Below are 20,958 nucleotides of genomic sequence, written 5' to 3'. Positions count from 1 at the left end.
CATCCGCCCCTCCTTTGCCTACCAGCCAGGGGAGGGGGCTTCCCAAGCCGGCCGCTGGGGGAGCACCAGAGACACCAGCCAGCCAGCCGGCGCGTAAAAACGCAGCAGGGCCGGGTGCGATTAAGGCACCCGACCAGGACGGCTGCAAGCTCGGGCAGGCACCAGGCGGAGATCCGTCTGGCTCAGCTGCCAACTGCCCTTCCCTGGCTGTCTTCTCCCTCCCTTCCCCCACAATTGCCGCTGAGCCAAGCCACGGGCACCCCAAAGCTGCTGTAGTCTCATCCAAGAACGCTGAGCCCGGGCGCGCCTTGCCAAGCGCCGCCGCTTCTTGCCGGCCAGGTGAGTCTGGGGGCTGCCGCGGCGGCTTTCCGCCTCCCCCTGCTCCGGCCTTTGTTCGCCTGCCCGCGGCCTGCCAGCCGAGCCGAAAGCCGAGTCGGAGGCTGAAAGCCGGCTGGCGAGGGGGGGAAGGGCGTCGGAGGGCCTGCGGGGGTCGTGGAGAGGAGGAAGGGGGGTCTTCCAAGATCAGTCGCGTCGGGGAAACGCGGGTTAGCTGGAGAGAAGCGATTCCAAAGCTCGCAAGGAAGCAGATCGGGGAATTTGGGGGTCCTGAGAGGAGGGGGTCTCTGTTCTGAACCCCCGTCTCCCCCAATAAACCTGGATTTTCCTATGCATGGATGCGGTTTTGAAACGGGGAGGGGGGTAGATGGCTGGCAGGAAGGAAGGAAGGCAGCGTCGGTCTGCACAGGTTATGGGGCCAAGGGTCTCCCTCTCCTGCCCCCAAATCTGGTGTCGTCCCCCCCGCGCATGGATTTGGTTTGAAATGAGGAGGGGGGTAGAATGGGTCATTGAAGGCTGGCAGGAAGGAAGGCACCCAGCAGAAGGTTGTCTGGACCAGTTGGAGAGCCAGGGGTGCCGTCCACCCCTTTGCTGAACAGGGTTAAAAAAAGCGCAGTGGGGGGAGGAAATCAGATTTTATTGGCAACCAAAGAGAGCAGACAGCCCCCCCCCCAACCTCTTTCTTTCTGTTGGAATGAGATTTGGGAATTCTGCCCAGGCCAGTTGGGGAAAAAAAAATCTTCCGAAGGAAGCAGCCGGTTGGAAAAAAAAAGAAACAAAAATCAAAATTGGAGCGATCAACCAAGAATTCAGATTTTGTTTCAAATTTTACAGGCGTGCCAGGGATGAACATTCTCCGTTTTGGGGGATGAGAGTCTTTTTAAGTTTTAAAATCGGGGGCAGAGGGGGCGGCTGTCTGATCTGGATCGGCTGGGAAAAACTGAACGTTGAAAGAGGGGGAAAATATGGAGGAATTTTGGCAAAGATGCTCACCGTGACCTGGATGACTGAGAATCTCCATAGAAATTTGGGCAAAGTATTTTGGCCCTGCATTTAATGCTAATGTTATGTTATGTTATGTTATGTTATGTTATGTTGTTATGTTATGTTATGTTACGTTATTAATGTGTGTATCTCTCTCTCAATCTCTCTCTCTCTATCTAATCTACCAGTATCTCTCTCTTCATTTATTTATCATTATTTATAAATTATTATTTATTTATCAATTATATATATGTGTGTGTGTGTCTGTATGTGTATATGTATATATAATTTATATTATTATATGTATATGTAAACTACATGTGTGTGTATATAATTTATATATATATATATATATATATATATATATATATATATATATATATATATATATATATATATATATATATATATATATGTGTTCGCTTGGTTCGATTTTCCCACGTCATTGTAGTTGTTCTTTTAAAGTTGAGTAGCTTTCAGCAGACTCATCTGCCATCATCAGGCTTCTGTAACTACAATGCACGGATGATGTGCAATGACTAACAAGCAACAACTATGTAACAATACCCATAATGCCATAAGATAACATATATATATATATATATATATATATATATATATATATATATATATATATATATATATGTGTGTGTGTGTGTGTGTGTGTGTGTATGTATATGTATATGTATATGTATATGTATATATAATATGTATATTATATATATTATAATGTGTATATATACGCACACACACACATATATATATATAATATATTGCATTTTATTGTGTTATGTGTGTTATGTTATGTTCTGCTGTGCTGTGCTATATTTTGTGTTTTGTTTTTTGTATTAAAATCAAATTGTATCTTGATCTTGGCATATTTTATATTATTTTATTTACAGGCAGTCCTCAAGCACAACTTAGCCCAAGATTTCTGTTGCTAAGTGAAACCTTTCTTAAGCAGGTTCCCCCCCCTTCCCATTTTACGACCTTCCTTGCCGCAGTTGCTAAGTGAATCGCCGCAGTCCTTAAATTAGTCAAAACTGTTGTTTTAAGTGGATCTTGAAAACCGTGGCTGGCGACCATTTTTCACACTGGGCAATTGTTGTCGAGTCTACACCAGAGGACTCCAAACTTGGTAACTTTAAGACTTGTGGACTTCAGCTCCCAGAATTTGGAAAATGGTCTCAAAATAAGTCGTGTCCCCCCCTCCGCTTCCCACTGCCTTGGGAGGATTATCATTCGTAAGCTGCCATCTTCCCTCCTCTCCTCTGCCTCCTTCTCCAGGTCTGTCACCACGCCAAATGTGAGCAGCTCAACCACCACGGCCCTCTGCACTTGTGTGAGGAGTGTGACGGGCAGATCCACAGGGCGATGCACTTTGACCGACATATCCGCTTCGACCTTCCACCTCCAGGTGACCGCCCGAGGCTCCCTGGGCCAGAACTGGGCCTGGTTCTCTCACCCACAGCACCCTTTGTTTATCGATTTGTCAAAATATTAAGTGGTTTTAAGGGACAAAAGAGAGCAGTGTTTCTCAACCCATCCGCCCAGAATCGTAAATTTACGAGATGGGCAGCAAATAAATTCAACAAATAAATAAACCTTGGATGCTTTAAGACTTCAACTCCCAGAATTCCCCAGCCAGCCATGCCCGTTTTCTATCTCCCTAGAGATAGAAAGATTGCAGAGGAAGGGATTATAAAGAGAGTAAGCAGGCATGCCATAGGCATGCACATCCAAAGATTCCTTTATCATTTTTATTATTATTTTATTTTATTGTTTATTTTATTACTATTATTCCTTTAGCATTATCACCGGGGAATTCTGGGAGTTGAAGTCCATCCATCTTAAGGTAGGGAAGGTTGAGCAACACTGATGTAGAGATGCCAATTTATATGATGCAGGATTTGCACCTGATGCAGAATTCTGCCTATGCCTCGGAAGACACGAGCCACCGTTCGTGGCACCTGAAAAGCCTTTTTAGGAATAAAATAAAAGAGCATCAAAAGACACGTGGCTGGATAGGGAATCTCTCCAAGGGAGGAGGAATGTGTGAACGGGACTCCCGAGTCCCAATGCAGGGACTAACTGCCCCATAACTCTTTTGTCTTCAGGGTCTATCCTGGCACGTAACGTCTCCACCCGGTCCTGCCCGCCACGCACTAGCCCGGCCTCCGATGTGGAAGAGGATGGCGAGCCATTGATTGACGGGAGAGGGTGAGTGTAGAGAAGAGCCATTCAGCCAACATCCCCACACTTCAGAAAGCTAGCTTGTCAGCGTCTCATTTCCCGGAGAGCTAGCTTTCAGAAGGAATGGAAAGATCCTCGGGGGGAGGGGGAATACCCCACATTCTTTTTGACCCCTGTTTTGGGAGGAACAGTCAGGTGGAGTGATGACCCAGGGTGGAGATACCAAACAAACACAGTCACAGAAAACAGTGAAGCCCCTTTTATTCCTTCACTTTGCTTCCAAGCTCCGAATATCCTTGACGGAAGACAAAAAATTCCCACACAAACAGTTACAAGAAGAAGGAAAAAAGCAACACAAACCAGGCAAGATAAGGGCTGGAGGACGTCCACAGATAACAGAACACACACTGGGAAGGATGCCAAACTCAAGAGAGGAACCATAAACCAGAGATATTTCCACGCTTTGTTTCCAGCACTGGCCCATACGCATGTCCATCCTCTTAGCCAGTTGTCACAGCTGCAGCCCATGAATTGTATCAAGGCCCTTTCCTCCCCCGTAGACCATGCCATTCACATTTCTCCCTTCTCGTCTCCTCCCTGCGTGCCCTAGGATGGAGAGGGGGTGGGCCTGGGTCCTCCTCTGACTGTTCAGCCGGCCTCTGCCCTTCCCCAGCCTCCTCCACAACCTCGGAGCCACACTTCCACTCCCTGTCGGCTGTTCCTCCTCTCCCTCGGAGTCAGTCTCCAACAGGGGCATGACAGGTGGGCAGAGACAGGCTGTGTTTTGTAACCCCAATTTTGTTTTCTCCCTTGTTTCTTGCAGAGAAAAACGAAACTTAGTTCGAAAGCCCAAGAAAGGAACAAGGCGGCACACGGACGTAAGGCTTCGATCGTATCTTGCTTCTATCCAGAAGCTATCTAGGTGGTCCTCAACTTAACGGCCCAACCGCTTAGCAACATTTGAACGGGATCCAGAGGCCCAACTGCAACTCTCACAAGATTGTCAAATCGATAGGATCCCCTCAGAGGTCATCCAGTCCAACCCCCTTGCTCAGACCGATTCTTCCTCCTGTAACGGCCGTCGCCCATCAACCAGATGGTCAAGGGAATCTTTCAGCTTCCGAGTTGCCTATAAAAAAAGCAGATCGTTTTAAATTTAAATCCACGCTGAATGCTTGTTTCTCAAAGTGGGATGCTGTGAGGCGGGTGGACTTCAACTCCCAGAATTCCCCCAGCCAGCTGGGGGAATTCTGGGAGTTGTAGTTCACCCCGTCTTAAAGGGACCACGTTCGTAAAACACTCTGCTAAACAAATCTGTGGAGACATCATCTTTTTTGGTTTTTTAAAGAAAACTACTTTAAAAACCCACTTATAAAATACGTTAAAAACCCTAACTCACCAACTTTTTTGTTTTTTTAAAAAAAGTTATATTTCTTCTCCAGGATCCCAGCAGGGAATATTTCACTCTGAAATTTGATTTGAACGTGGACGTCGAAACGGAGATCGCCCCAGCAATGAAGAAGAAATCTTTAGGGTGAGAATAGTTTCCGTGTGGGTGCAGGTCCCTGTCAAATATTTATTTCCCAATGATTCTACAGCTAGTCCTCAACTTAGCGACCGTTCAAACTTACAACGGCACTGGAGGGGAAAAAAAGGGAGTTTGCACCGTTTTTCACACTTAACGACTGTTTGCAGCATCCCCACCATCGTGGGATAAAAATTCGGACCGTTGGCAACCGACTCGCCTTTACGACGGTCTCAGTGAGCCCCTTTGGTGACCTTTGACCGACAGGCAAAGCTCCACAGGAAAGCTGGGTTCACTTTATGACCTTGTTACTAACTTAACGACGGCAGTGATGGCACTCAGCCACGGGGGGGAGGGGTGTGTGAAAGCAAAACAGGTCGTAAAATGAGATGCAATTTGCTCAACAAATTGGCCTTACGGAAATTTTGGCCCCAGTTGCCGTCGTTAGTCGAGGAACTGCCTGCACATTTCCTACATAAATTAAATATTTATTTGCTGACCATCTCCTATCAAAATGACTCTAATTAGTTGATTCATGGTGGATAAAAATATGCATCCATTACTAAATAAATCGGCAATAAGTAGAATTAATACATTCATACATTTAAAGTAATAATTTAAAAAATGCACATTTTCACACGGGAATTTTGAGCCTGATCTTCTCTGGGGGTGGATGTCCGTCTGTTGAGCGCTGCCCCCCCCCGTTGAATTTTGGCCTGGTTTTTTCTTCTTTTATCCCCATTTGAACAACGCAGGGAGGTTTTGTTTCCGGTCTTCGAACGGAAAGGCATCGATCTGTCGAAAGTAAACATTTATCTGGACCAGTCTAACACCCCTCTCTCGCTCAACTTCGAAGCCTATCACTTCGGAGGACATTACCTGCGGGTGAAAGGTAAAACACCGGGATTTGATCCACCTTAATGACGGGTCGCTCAGGCTGGGCATCCAACTCCCAGAATTCCCCAGCCAGAATTGCGGGAGTTGAATTCCGCCCAACTTCCAAGTCTTGACAAAAGTTTGCTTTACAAAAGGGAGGAAAAATCAAGCTGGACGTTTTCCTGGGCGTGGCGAAACTGACTAGATCACGTTCCTGTTTGCCACCCTCCCCCACCCCACCCCCTCGCAAAAAAATGGAAAATATCCAGGCGGCAGGAGAGAAACGAAGGCTTGACAGCCCATTTCTGGACAGAGGGACGTCGCCAAGGGCTGCCGATCATCATTTCTCTCCCTCCGCGTCGATGTTTCCCCATTTTCGTCCAAACAGGCACGTGATCTAGTCAGTTTCACCATGCCGGAAGAAACGATGTCGCCACAATGTTGAATTATTTCCACCTGAGATGGATCCAGAGGGGCACCTGCTTGGAGAACGGAGTAGGATGAGGACCCAAATTAGGCCGCTGATAAGTGGTTCAACGTAAACCACGTTATTTCCCCCCCACCCTCTTTTTCAGCCAAACCAGGGAACGATCTCAAGGTGGAAGAGGGGGTGAAGGACAGCAAATCCCTGAGTTTGCCCATCCTGCGCCCAGCGGGCATCAGCCCCTCCTTCCTTGCCACCCCGTCTTTGGATCGACTGGAGCAAATCTCCCTTCGCCGGGAGAGCACAGATGTTGGGGTGAGTTGGGGGACAGGGGTGGGGTGGCTCCCCGTGTCCAGAAGCAGAGGGATCGGGGACTGGGAGAAGGAGCTGCATTCAAGGCTGCTGTCTGGGGGAACGGACTACCTTGTCTGGATGTTGTTCCCTTATCAGGCCGAGATCTACCCAACATTTCAGGATGACTTCTGTCCAGCTCAGGTTGCCAAGGTTAACAAATTGCTCTACCAGCCAGCAAAAATAAGCTGGGAATTTCTACCAATGTGGTGAAACTGACTAGGTCATGTTTCAGATTATCACAATCGGTCCCAAGTTGGAAAATAACAAAATGGTGGGAGGGAAACCATGGGTGGCAGTAATCCGTTTAGCTTCGTTGGAAAGAGAGCAATGAGGGTGAGCCATACAGGTAGTCCTCGTTTTACGACTGTTCCTTCAACGACCGTGACAGAAAGGGACGTGCTGGTTGAACTTGGCTTCTTACCTGAGAGAAAAACCTTCTTTGTACTGAACAAACCAGGATGACATCACTTCTCCACTTGTGGACTTTAGAGCAGGAACCAAACCAGAAAGGAAGGTTGTTCTTTATGCCTATTTATTACCGCCAGCCAGCAGGTGGCAGCACACAACCAACTTTGGCTGATCCTGGCAAACTGGCAGGAAGTGGGTTAATGCTGGGATGGAAGACCAACAGGAGATCCCTGAATTGAGAACCAGGCTAGGAGGTTAAAAGAAAGCCATGACAATTCAGTTCCGTAGGATTACTCAAATGGATGATGGGCCCCAGAGTTCAACTCGAGATGTAGTTTTGTTTTGAATTTAAATTTGATTTGATTTTTATTGTATATTTGATTTGAGTTTTTAATTTGAGTTTATATTTTATTTTCAATTTATATTGGATTTGATTCTTAATTTATATTATTTTTAATTTTTATTTTTATTTTTAGTATATTTAAATTTATCTTTATTTTATATTTAATATCTTTAATTGTATCTTTTATTTATATTTAATATTTAATTTTATTTTTATTGACTTTATATTTAATTTATATTTAACTATTTAATTTTATTTTTATTGACTTTATATTTAATTTATATTTAACTAATATTTAATTTTATTTTACTTTTATATTGTGTCTAATTTTATTTTTCACTTGTTTTTCATTTATGCTTAGTTTTATTTTTAACCTTTGTTTTTGATTCAGATTTAGTATTTTATTTTATTTTATTTTAAAACCAGAGCTTTTTGCTTGCCCTGTGCTAGAACTCCTAATGATGTCCTACAACGTTTTGGGGCTGGGCTTAAATATTACAGTTCAGCCTATTGTCTACTTCAGAGGTCTCCAACCTTGGCAACTTTAAGACTCGTTGAAGTCCACAAGTCTTAAAAGTTGCCAAGTTTGGGGACCTCTGGTCTACTTACTTAAAAGACTTCTGATTATTTGTGATTCAAGCCAAAAGGACGAAAATTACAGTCTACTGCAAGAGAAAAAGAAAAATTCAGAAGTTACTTGTCGTCATCTCTTAGGTGAGCCTATTCAGTTCCTATAATTTGGACAGTAAATAAATTTTTTGATTGATTGATGGGCGTATATCAGATCCCTGTGGCTGCTCCAGATCCCGACCTTTGGAGTCAATTATAAGTGCCAACACCTTGCCAGCCTGGTGCCCGTTTGCAAATCTGTACTCCGCCTGCATCCACCGGGTCTTTGCAAGGCCAGACGTCTCGTAGTCTTGCAGCCGATCTACTCTCCTCTGTCTCTACTCTGCCGGATGCCTTTTTGAGTAAAACAAGGGTGCTCAAACCCATCATCCTCCCCACTTAAAGATCTTTTGGGTTCTCCCCCTCGGCTGAGTTCGGATTCAGAGCTCAAGGGTGCAACTTTCAAAAAGGCCCATTTGCTTTCCAACTGTTTGGACTCTGAAACTATAAATCCCTTCGTCGAAAATCCCGCGGGATTAAAAGGACCCGGCCATGTTTGGGCCCAAGTGGAGGAGGTGGGACCTTCCAACCCACAGCGAGTGGCCGGTGCTGCATTACGCCCGTTTCCAACACCTACTGGACGAGCCCTTCGGCCGGGAGCTGACTGTGGCGCCGGGGTTTGTCGCCGCTCGAATTCAGCTCTATGATTCTCAATCCAAGATTTCTGGAGTTCCTTCCCGGCTAGGAAAACCAAGCAGGGATTTTTGCCATGGCACCAAAGAAGCCGGTCAGAGCAAGCCCGGGGGACAAGGGTGTCCGGCCCAGAACAATTGGCACGGTCAGCTTGGAGGTTGGATACCCAAACAGTATGTAAGTCTGCATTTCTGGGACCGTTAAGCCCTAAAAGGGATCGGAAACCTGAGTTGGCTTAGGGCAGCAGAACCCCGGTGTTGTGAAGCTGCCGCAAGCTTAACCGACATTAAACCAGCTTTGTGTGGCGCAGGGAATGCTAGGTTTTCCAGTGAGCTGGTCTCGAGCGTTGTGTGAATCCAACTTATGTGTGCTGAACCAGGTCTTTTTTTAAAAAAAAAATCAAGAACGAGACAAACTTTGCCTCGCTTTGTCTTCCGAGCACCCTTTGAATCTGGTGCAAATGGCAATTTCCTACTTTTTGTTGGCAGTCAGAAGCGCCGAGAATTAAGGCCTCCTCTTGAAGGAAGCAAGAATGTCTTTTATTGATCACGGCCACGTTTTCCATTTGCAGGACGGGCCGAAGTTTTGGAAATGGAATTGTGGTTGTCTGGTGGGCTGCAGATGCGAACGGGTCCCGTCTCCTTCGGCCCTGTGGTGTGGTGTTAGTCGTGCAACATCAGCCTGGTCTACCTCACAGGGTTGTTTGCCAGGGGTGGGGATTAGATCTGTGCTTTACTGAGACCTCCAAGATTGCAAATAAAAAGGAAAAATGTGTATATCGCTAATAAGGACCTCCTGAAATGGTGGAGGTGTTCCACCATTTCCACCATCATCACTGGGGTGTTTTCAGTATTTATTTACTTATTTATTCCTTGTCTTTCTTCCTTCCCTCTCTCCTCTTTCTTTTCCTTCCTTTCTTCCTTTCTTTGTTTTTCTTTTTTCTTTCTTCCTTCTCCTTCATTCATTCACTCATCCACCCAATTTTTTCAACCAATTTTGGGTGCCTGACAATCAAAACTTAAAAGACACATCAAATCATTTTAAAAGTATAAAACTCAAGCTGATGAAAACATGACTTTATTTTATTTTGTGGTCCCCTCTCAAACCCTGGTGATTTTTTTCAGGGTTCTTTGTTCTCTTTTGGGTCTTTTTCCTCTCTCCCTCCCTCTCTCTCTCTCTCTCTCTTCTCCCCCTCCCTCCCTCCCTCTCTCTTGTCTCTCTTTTCCTCCCTCCCTCTCTCTCTCTCTCTTTCTCTCCCCCTCCCTCCCTCTCTCTTTCTCTCTCTGCCCCTATGATCTAATTTTTATTTTCTTTGTGTCAGAGAGCATAGTTTGTTCCGTTTGCTTTATGGCTCTTTTAGATAAACACAGATGGTTTTACAACCTTCAACCTGTCGGTTATATCACTTTATGGTTCTTTGAATCTCTGGAGTTCTGAATACAGGATAACAGAGTCAGAAGGGGCCTTGGAGGTCCTCTAGTCCAACCCCAACGACACTGAAACAAGGACTGGGTTTTTTCACACTGACGACCATTGCAGCATTCCCGTGTCACGTGATCAAAATCCAGGCACTGACTCACATTTATGACGGTCTCTGGCAACCTTCCGACAGGCAATGTCAATGGGGAAGCCGGATCCACTTAACAACCATGTTCCTAACTTATCAACTGCAGTGACTTGCTTAACAACCATGGCAAGAAAGTTCACAAAACTCACTTAACAACGGCCTGGCCTTAGCAGCAGAAATTTCAGGCTCCGTTGTGGTTGTAAACGCGAGGACTCCCCGTCAACCTTTGCCTTGGAAATAAAGGGAAATTTTCTCTGGAGAGGACTTCAACTATAACATCATATTTATCATTTTATATTTCCCCTTTTTTGCTCTGCTGCAGCGTTCAGTGCAGCGTGTGTGTGTGTGTGTGTGTGTGTGTGTGTATACATTCATACATACATACGTACATATATACAGTTATATATAGTTATAGTTATTTACTTAGAGAAGATAGATGATAGATATTTATTATTATTATTATTATTATTTTTTATTTGATTTGTCAATTGCTTACAAGATAATAGGTATAAGTATATACATAGTTATGAATACACGAAATGGGTACATATAAGAAAAATAAAAGAAACAATAGGACAGGGACGGTAGGCACATTGGTGAGCTTATGCACGCCCCCTACAAGATATGATAGATATCTTCTTTTTAGGAACAACTGGGTTTGAACTTGAGTAAAATTTATATTAGATAAATATATGAAATGTATATATAAATAAATATAAACGCTATTATGATGTATAATATACACTTTTTGGAAAGAAATGTTTATGTACTTAAGTAAAGTTTAAATCGTTGAATATAGGCAGAATTGTAACATAACAATATTATTTTTTTAGATACAGATTCCTGGTTACTTGAATAATATTTACATTAGATAAGTTATAGGCAGTATAACTGTTGTAACAATATTATTTTTTCGTAAGAAACAAAATTTTTGTGCTTGAATAATATTTACGTTGGATAACTATAGGCAGAACTGTTATAACAATATTACAATTTGGTTCTTTTTCTGCTGTGTGCCTCCTTTTACACTTTTCTTTTATAAATGCACTTCTCCTGCATTTCTTTTTTTTTTTTCTTTTGCACAAATGCATTACAATTATTCCTTTTTTAAAAAAAAATTCTTTTTCTTTGTTCTTGCTTTAAAACCAATCAATCAACAGAACGCTGGGGGAAAAAACGTGTTGGATTAATTAATAAAAATGTAAGATGCGGGTGTCTAACTTGAAAGGCTGTAACGCACTAGCCACAATCGTGGGTTGAAAGGAAAGCTTAGCAAAAGAGGGGGACATTTTTTTCTCCCAAGCATCCGAACAACAAACCAACAATGATGGTTTGAGCCTCTGCTCCGATTTGCAAGTGATGCAGCTACCCAGATTGGAAGTTTGAGATATAGATAGATAGATAGATAGATAGATAGATAGATAATTTCTATTTGCCATTTTGGGGGTCTCCCCCCAGTCTATCTGCCTGTGATCCCCCCACTCAACTCTTTCTCTCCCCCCCCTTCTTGCAGGTCCCTGGACGGCAAAGGAAGAACATGAATGAATTTCTGGGCGATGCCAGGATCCCAAATCCGGACCTTTTGCCACCTGCGGCCCCCTCGCCAGCCCCCAACGGGCCGGACACGCGGAAGAACCGGGGGGCCAGCCGCTTCAGCGGCTTCTTTGGGTCGGGCAACAGCAGCAGCTCATTCTCCAGGGTGCGTCCCCCGCTTTTATTGCCAGCCTGCACCCCAAGTTTATTCCTCTGCACACACACACACACACACACACACACACACACACAAAGAGGGTTTTGATTCCTTCCTGGAAGGTCTGGGTCTTCCCCGTCCCCCGAGATAGAGCCTCCCTGTGCAGGAGCAGACTATAGGGAAATAGCGATGGGTTGGGGAAGGGCTTTTTTGAGGGGAGGGAAAGAAAGGAGAGAAGGGAATTAGGCAGAGGGGGAAAATGTACAAGGGAAAAGGAATTCAATTTCTAGGGGAAGGAAATTTACTTCCTTTCTTCCTCCCTTCTTTCCTCCCTTCCTCCCTCCTTCCTCCCTCTCCTTTCCTTTCTTTCTTTCTTTCTTTCTTTCTTTCTTTCTTTCTTTCTTTCTTTCTTTCTTTCTTTCTTTCTTTCTTTCTTTCTTTCTTTCTTTCTTTCTTTCTTTCTTTCTTTCTTTCTTTCTTTCTTTCTTTCTTTCTTCCCTACCCTCCCTCCCTCCCTTTTCCGGTGTGGCTCTCTCTCATCTCCCCCACTCTCCCCGACCCCCGCAGGAGCTGGACAAGACGGAGCAGCTGGAGAGCAAGCTGCAGTCCTACAGCCTCTTCGGCTTCCCCGGCTGCCCGACCAGCTGCGCTTCGACCAGGATTCCTGGGAGGACGGAGAGGAGGAAGACGAGGCCGGCCTTCGGATGGAGGACAGCTGGCAGCAGATCATCCAGGGCACCGAGGTGGCTCTTCCTTCCTTCCCTGTCTTTCTATCTTTCTTTTCTTTTCTTTTCTTTTCTTTTCTGTCCTTCCTTCCTCTCTTTCTTTCTTTCCTTCCTTCTCTCTCTCTCTCGTTCTTTCTTTTCTGTCCTTCCTCTCTCTCTTTCTTTCCTTCCTTCCTTCCTCTCTCTTCCTTCCTTCCTCTCTCTCTCTCTTCGTTCTTTCTTTTCTGTCCTTCCTTCCTCTCTCTTTCTTTCTTTCCTTCCTTCCTCTCTCTCTCCATTCTTTCTTTTCCTTCCTTCCTCTCTCTCTTTTCTTTCTTTCCTTCCTTCCTCTCTCTCTTTTCTTTCTTTCCTTCCTTCTCTCTCTCTCCATTCTTTCTTTCCTTCCTTCCTCTCTCTCTTTCTTTCTTTCTCTTCCTCTCTCTCTTTCTTTCTTTCCTTCCTCTCTCTCTCTTCGTTCTTCCTTTTCCTTCCTTCCTCTCTCTTTTCTTTCCTTCCTTCCTTCCTCTCTCTCTTCGTTCTTTCTTTTCCTTCCTTCCTTCCTCTATCCTTTCTTTTTCTTTTCCTCTTCCTTCCTCTCTCTCTCTCTTTTCTTTCTTTTCTTCCTCCCTTCCTCCTTCCTTTCTCTGTCTCTCTTTTCTTTCCTCCTTTCTTTTTCCCACAAGACGACTAAGATCGTATCTCACCGCGGTTTGTTTCCAGGCCTTGACGCGACGCCAGTGTCACCAGCAGGAAGCGATTTGGGAGCTGCTACACACCGAAGCGTCTTACATCAAGAAACTCAAAGTCATCACGGATGTAAGTCTGGAGCTCTTCCTCCCTCACCTTCCCGGTGCCCAGTGCAAATCTTACCACAGGGGGATTTCTCCCTGCCGGCTGCTTCAAGCTGCGTGGACTTCCAACTCCCAGAATTCCCCAGCCAGCTTAGCTGGCTGGGGAATTCTGGGAGTTGAAGTCCACCGGCCTTAAACGTTGCTGAGTTGGGGGCGGAAAAAAACCCACTTCTAACAGATGAATGCCTTTATTTATTATTTCTTTCTCTCTGCAGCTCTTCCTGTGCTGTCTTTTAAATTTGCAGGATTCGGGTCTCCTGTGCGAGGTAAGCACCCACAACCCACAACCCACAACCCACAACCCGGCCCCCCATTAAAAACTCAGCTGGGAAACGGAGGGGGGCTCGAAGTCCCCTTTCCCACCTGTGGAACGAAAGCACCGAAACGTTGCGTTCAAAGATATAAAATAGCCGGGGGGGAAGGATTTTAAATTTGGGGTTTTTTTCCTCAGAAAGGAAAACGAATTGGCCTTAAAAGCTGCCTTTTGGGGTGGGGTTGTTGGGGTTTTTTTTGGTCTTTTTCAGGTGGAAGCCGAACGTCTTTTCAGCAACATTCAAGAAATAATCCGGGTCCATCGCTCCCTCTGGAGGACCGTCATGGCCCCCGTCTTGGAGAAGGCCCGGGCGAGCCAAAAGTTGCTGGACCCCACCGATTTGTCCGAGGGGTTTATGACGGTGAGGGGGGGGGAGGGGCTGCTTGGTGGGTGGGTAGACGGTGGGCAGGCCCTCAGCGTAAGCTCAGAGGGCCTCTGCCTTTGGAGTAGAGCTTGGAAGTCGATGCCAGGCCGAGGGAAGAGAAGAGTCAGTCTATAAACAGAGAGCAAACCCCACGCTCTCTCTTCTAGAGCTGATGATGTAACCTAGTTGGGTCATGAGACGTCTGCAAGGAAACCACCCAGCTCAGAGAGCACCAAGGACCCTACGGTTCTCCTCCTTCCTCCTTCTCTCTTCCTCCCTCCTCCTCCTCCTCCTCCCCCCCCCAAACCCCTAGCCCTGATAATGTTCCCTAGTTGGGTCATGAAATGTCTGCAAGGAAACCACCCAGCTTGGAGAGCACCCAGGACCCCACACTCCTTTCTTTCCTCACCACTATACTTCTCCTCCTCTGCAAAACCCACTACCTTCTAGCACGGATGATGCTACCTAGATGGGTCATGAGATGTCTGCAAGAAAAGCACAGACCCAGGGCCCCACAATCATCCTCCTCCCCTCTTCCTCCTCTCCACAACCCCCCTTCTAAGCACTGATGATGCTACCCAGTTGGGTAATAAAACGCCTGCAAAAAAAACCCACCAAGCTCAGAAAACACCAAGGACCACACAGTCTTCCTCCTCCTCCTCCTCCTCCATCATCATCATTCCACAACACCCACCCTCCCTTCTAGCACTGATAATGTAACCTAGCTGGGTCATGAAATGTCTGCAAGGAAACCACCAAGCCCAGAGAGCCACCCAGGGACCCCAGACCGAAGCATTTATGCCACAGCAGAGAAGAGACCAGAAGCCGCCCAGAGGCCCACTGGGCGCTCAGCCAACCCTAGATAATCCCGGCTTCCGACCTCCTCCCTAAACCATGTTTAATTCTGGGTCTCTCTCTCTCTCTCCCTCCCTCCCTCCTCTGCAGTTCGGCTCCCACTTCCAGCCTTACCTCCGTTACTGTATGGAAGAGGAAGCCTGCATGGAATACATGCGGAATCTGCTGCGACAAAACGAACTCTTCCGCCTGTATGTGACGGTAAGGAGTTTCTCCCCCCCGTGGCCGGTAAGAGAAAGTCCTCGGCTTACGACGCCCAATACAGCGGAGGAATCTGCACCCGTTTCGGGAGGCCGAGCTGGCGGGGTCTCCTCTTCGGTGCCCCCCACTCCTTGGTGACGAGAGCCCCCTCCCCCCTCCTTCTTCCGTAGTGGGCTGAGAAACACAAGCAGTGCAACCGGCTGAAGCTGAGCGACATGTTGGTGAAGCCGCACCAGCGCCTGACCAAGTACCCCCTTCTCCTGAAGTCCGTCTTGAAGAAGACCGAGGACCCCGAGGCGCGAGAGGCCATCGTGGGCATGGTAAGCAGACAAACCAGGTTCCTGGAGGCTGGTTAGAGAGGTTGTGGTGAGGGGGGCTGGGGGGAGTCGGCAGATCCTTTCACGCGCGCACACACACACACACACACCCTCGTTTTGACAAAATTCACCCGCTTGGGCAAGGCGAGGGAGCCCAAGGAAGGAAAGGATCAGAATGGGTCAAGGTCGAGGTCTCCTGCGCCAGCAAGGGGCGGGGGGGTTGGGCTGGATGACCTCCAGGGTCCCCCCTTCCAACTCTGGTTCTGTCATCCCAGATCAATGAATCAGAGGAAACGGCTTGCTTCCAGAACGGTGCTCCCGTCCCTGGAGGTTTTCAAGGAGAGACCCGACAGCCACTTGCCCTAGATGCCCTAGAGGGGGCTCCCTGCTCGAGTGGAGATGGGAGGGTTGGGCTGGATGATCTCGCGGGTCCCTTCCAACTCTGTAAATCTGCATTTTCCACAGCCGAGAAGCGCTGGGCCGCTTAATAGGAGGAAAAGCCTGAATTGTTTGCCTTCCGCCCACCCGCTACAGCGCTGATCTCTCCTCTTACCCGGAAATAAGATAAATAAATAAGATAAGGGAGGAGATAATTTGTGCTCAAAGCTCCTTTTTTAATCTCTTTCTTCGGGGGACCGATAAGAAAAGGCGAAAAAGCCTTCATGTCCTTTTGATAAGCCGACTTTCTCGCACTTTTCTCGGTTCGAAACGGAAGGTCCGACGGTGGGAATTAAAGAAAGGACCGGGGGAGGGGGCTGGACTGGATGTTCTCACTGTCCCCAATTAACCTAGGGAACCTCCTGCCACTGGCCACCAATTTTGAGAGTGGGTTGATTTTATTTATTTATTTATTTTTAAACTCTCTCAATCCATTTTGCCTTCAACGGGCAAAATAAACCACCCCTCTTTTGGGCAATTTTGCACTCCGGACACCAAGCAAGGAAAAATTGAAGAGCCCAAACGGAATTAAGCGACGGAAATGAATATTTCAGAGGGAGTTGAAACTGGGCGACTTTGGGACAATCACCAGGCGGCTGGGAGTTATAGTTCCTCTTTAGGCATGGAAGCTGGGTGACTCTGGGCCAATCACCAGGAGGGGATGAGTTCTAATCCCTCCTTAGGCGTGAAATTTCCCCCTTCCAGTCAATCAATCCCGAAGGCTTAGTAGAGCTTCCACGCTCTGCCGCAGTCTACCTTAGAGAAACTCTGCCGGTTTTCCTGCCGCTCAGACTCCCGAGGACACAACGGGGGACCCTTAGCTCTTCTTTCTCCCCCAGATCAACGCGGTGGAGCAGTTCATCAACCACGTCAACTCGCGGATGCGTCACCACCAGGAGCAGCAGCGCCTGGCCACCACCGTCAACCGCATCGACGCCTATGAGGTGGTGGAGGGCAGCACCGGACGAAGTGGACAAGGTGAGGAGGGGATCCAGGGGGGGGGGCACAAAAAGACCAGCCTCAACGCTCTTACAGATAGTCTTTGACTTACGACGGGTTGCCTAGCAGCGACTAGAACTCACCGTCTCCTGGTGGTCGGCGCAAAGTCATCCAACTAGCTTCCATGCTTAAAGAGGGACTAGAATTCCCAATCACCTGGTGATTGGCCCCAAGTCTCCCACTTGGCTTTCGTGCCCAGGGCGAGACTGGAATTGGTTGTAAGTTGAGGACTACCTGTCTACGGAAGCATCTCAGTGGGACGAGAGGCCAAGATCTGGCTTGAAACTAACCCTGGTTGAACTCAACCCAACCCGGTTTCGGTTGGTTTTGCTTCTCGTTTGCAAGCGGTGCTTTTGGGGGTTCAGGGCCAAATGTGACCCTCTTCCCAATTTGCTTCCTCTTCTGCACCCCCAAGATCCTGAAGGAGTTCCAGCGCCTGGATCTGACGGGCCCGATCCCGGGACGTCCCGAGAGGAGACGCGGCAGCTGCTGCTGGAGGGGCCCCTCAAGATGAGGGAAGGCAGGGACAGCAAGGTGGGTCCCCGAAAAGGGTCTTTCCTGTTTCCTTCCTTCCCCCCTCTCCTTTCTGATCCTTCTTGTTTCATTCCTCCCTCACCTCTTTCTTCCTTTCCTTCCTTCCTTCCTCTCTCCCTCCTTTTGATATTTCCTTCCTTTCTTTTCTTTTCTTTTCTTTTCTTTTCTTTTCTTTTCTTTCTTTCTTTCTTTCTTTCTTTCTTTCTTTCTTTCTTTCTTTCTTTCTTTCTTTCTTTCTTTCTTTCTTTCTTTCTTTCTTTCTTTCTTATTCCTTCCCTCCCTCTTTCTTTCTTTCCTTCTTTCCTCCCTCCCTCCTTTCTGTATTTCTTTCTTATTCCTTCCTATCTCCCTTCCTCCCTCCTTCCCTCCCATCCATCCACCCATCCATCCACAGACATCTCCCAACGCTCCAGGGTCCAGTCCCTCCCCTGGGGTCTCCGTGGCAGAAGATCCCCCTCCCAGCCTGCTTCTCACTCCCCCCCTTTTCGCTCTCTCTCTCTGGCCAGATGGACGTCTACTGCTTCCTCTTCACCGACCTCTTCCTCATCACCAAGCCGGCCAAGAAGGCCGAACGCACTCGAGTCGTCCGTCAGCCCCTCCTGATTGACAAGCTGGTGTGTCGGGCACTCAGGGATCCAGGTGAGACACCCACACCTGTGACACACACACACACACACACACACACACACCGATAAGGCTCCCCATCGGAATTCCCAACTTTTAAAAACTTTTATTTTTTTTATTTGTCGGTTTGGAGGTGCCACCCTCAGGTCGTCCTTGCCTTACGACCACAATTGTGCCCCAAAATATCCGTCGTTAAGTGAGGCTGCTGTTAAGCAAGCTTTGCCCCCATGTTATGACCTTTCCTGCCACAGGTGTTAAGCGGATCGCTGGTGTCCTTTAGCCAGGACAGTGTGAGTTTTCAGCGCCGTTGCAGTTTTGGTCACTGAGTGAATTGTTGTAAATTGGGGGGGCTTCCCGTAATTCGGGGGTTTTAAGGGATTTTTTTGCCCTCTGTGTGTTACTCCCCCCTCCCTCCCCCCAGGGTCCTTCCTGCTGGTCTACCTGAACGAGTTTGGCAGCGCTGTGTGTGCTTACACCTTCCAGACCAGTGGGCAGTCGCTGTGCCGGAGCTGGGTTGAGGCTGTCTGTAATGCTCAGGTAGGCACTGCTGGGCTCTGGAGGCTCTTCCCCAGGGGTGTCAGGAGGAAACAAAAAAGGCAACCTGGATGCACAGAAAGACCTCCAGCTGAACACCGATTAGCATAATACAGCCTTCCTTCCTTCCTTCCTTCCTTCCTTCCTTCCTTCCTTCCTTCCTTCCTTCCTTCCTTCCTTCCTTCCTTCCTTCCTTCCTTCCTTCCTTCCTTCCTTCTTTTTCTTTCCTTTTTCTTTCTTTCTCTCTTTCTTTCTTTCCTTCCTTCCTTGCTTTCTTCTTCCCTCCCTCCATTTCCCTTCCTTTCTTCTTCCCTCCCTCTCTTCCTTTGTGTCTATATCTTGGGCTATTTTTTAAAGACCCGTTTTTAATTAATGTCTTTTGTGTTGTTGTGTTCTTCCTGATTTTTTTTATTGATTTTTTTTTTAAAAAAACCCTTCCCAGATTCCCCCCCTTGAACCCTCTTATTTCTTGTCCTCTGCTCCCTCTCGAGCCAATCCACCCGTTGGCTCTGGGACCAAAGGATCTCCCCCGTCCCAAGAGAGTCTATCTTTGTGACGCTTCTCTGCTCTCCCGTCCCACAGAATAAGCTGCAGCAGCTGCGTCTGCAGGAGCTCCAACGCAACCAGCGGCTTCCTCAAGTCGTGGAAGCCAAGGCGGTAGAGGAAGAGGAGGAGGAGGAAGTAGAAGGGGGGGAGGAGGAGGAGGAGGAAGGCAACTGGGACTCTTCGGGGGCCAGTTCCCCTCCCACCCTCCGGAAAAGCACCAGCAGCTTGGACTCCCAGCAGTGGTAAGTCCCTAGGGGGCAGTGGTGGTGGGATTCAGGCGGTTCGCACCGGTTCACCAGACCCGGTTGTTAACTTTCTGACCAGTTTAGTGAACTGGTTGTTGGGAGAAATCATTAGGACAGAGAACCGGTGGTTAAATTATTTGAACCCCACCACTGCTGGGGGGGCTTGGGGGGGTTTAAAAACCTCACTGGAGGCAACCCTCACCCAACTTGCACACTGACCCTAACCCAGCTTCCTATCTTGGTTTGCAGCCTCTCTGACGGCTCCACCGACACCATCTCCATCCTCGCGACCGAGACCAGCGAGGAATTCCTTCCGCCTTCCTTCAACGGGAGCCAGTTCCTCCCCCCAGTGGAGGAACTGAGCCTCTGCCCCCTCCCCAATTCCGCCACGCCCTCCTTGGAGGGGGGAGACCGGATCCCCGACACCCCCGGAGCCTTGTCGAAACCGGAACCCAGCCCCTGCAGCTGCTTGTCGTTCGACAGCGCCTACAGGACCCTCTCCCTCGGCTCGCTCCACGAACTGGGGGAGCCCTCACCGCCGCAGGGGGATACAGCCGCTGCCGAGGAGGAGGAGGACGAAGAGGAGGAGGAGGATGTCGCCAAGACCGGTTCCCCAAAGCTGCGTCGCCAGACCCCCGTCCAGCTCCTGCCCGCCAAGACCAAGGTGCTGAAGTCCAAATCCGAAGCCAACCTCGCGCAGGTGCTGTCGCCCTCGCTGTTGCTCATCCAGAGTCAGAGTTTGTCCGAACTTTCTCCTCCGCTCTTGCTGTCCGGGGCTCCCCCCATGCCGGAGCCCCAAGGCCAGCCCCTCTGCAGGGCCCTTAGCGGCAGCAGTGATAACAGCAGCGCTTCCCAACTCTCCGAAGCGGAGGAGACGACCTGCGTCTCTCCGGGGTTGATGGCGGCCGTCTCGAACGGAGCACCGTCGCCGTGTTGGCCGGAGGACGAGGAGCAGCCTCCGAGCGAGGAGCTGTCAGAGGACCAGCAGGCATTTTCAGATCCGCCGGCCGTTCAGCACCGGAAGTTGACTCTGGGCCAGCTGTACCGCCTCCACACCACGCTGCTGCTCAACTCCACGCTTACGGCCTCGTGAGTGCGGGTGGCGGGTGGGACTTTGAACCGGGCTGAGAGCTGATGCTGAATTGTGGTGATCAAAAATCCAAACGTTTGACAACTGGCTCGTATTGATGACAGTCACATGTGCAGCAAAGTCAATGGGCGAAGCCCGATTCACTTAGCAACGGGGTTTGTTCTGACCAAGGCTTATGGGGACACTAACAAACCCACCGTCCCGAAACCCTTTTTCCTTTATTTCAACGGCTGTGAATTTTAGTCATTCACAGCCCGTAATGAGTCTCAAACGGTTTGTAAATAGTACCATGGAAGTCTGCCAAAGTCCTTCGAGATAAGTCTGATCAGCACCCACCTTTA

The 20,958-nt window shown here is 48.1% G+C and overlaps 1 protein-coding gene across 1 annotated transcript; it reads left to right on the top strand.

The window, feature by feature from the left end:
• The first annotated feature begins 210 nt into the window (after positions 1-210).
• On the top strand, positions 211-20,620 carry PLEKHG5 (pleckstrin homology and RhoGEF domain containing G5). Its single transcript, XM_087944628.1, is given in 23 exon segments — positions 211-339; positions 2,608-2,737; positions 3,438-3,540; positions 4,337-4,391; positions 4,956-5,047; positions 5,794-5,930; positions 6,490-6,653; positions 11,826-12,011; positions 12,570-12,624; positions 12,627-12,745; positions 13,427-13,522; positions 13,773-13,823; positions 14,082-14,231; positions 15,180-15,290; positions 15,461-15,610; positions 16,885-17,007; positions 17,009-17,023; positions 17,460-17,496; positions 17,499-17,578; positions 18,085-18,217; positions 18,624-18,739; positions 19,319-19,524; positions 19,777-20,620. Coding segments are annotated over 22 exon segments (3,066 nt in total). The 5' UTR covers positions 211-339; positions 2,608-2,694.
• The last annotated feature ends 338 nt before the right edge of the window (positions 20,621-20,958 follow it).

Source organism: Notechis scutatus, chromosome 16, assembly GCF_049901735.1.
Source record: "Notechis scutatus isolate UNSWTSFEM ecotype Mainland chromosome 16, rNotScu1.2, whole genome shotgun sequence".
NCBI lineage: Eukaryota > Metazoa > Chordata > Lepidosauria > Squamata > Elapidae > Notechis > Notechis scutatus.
The sequence above is the reverse complement of the archived record's forward strand: the minus strand, read 5'-3'. Positions and strand labels throughout refer to the sequence as shown.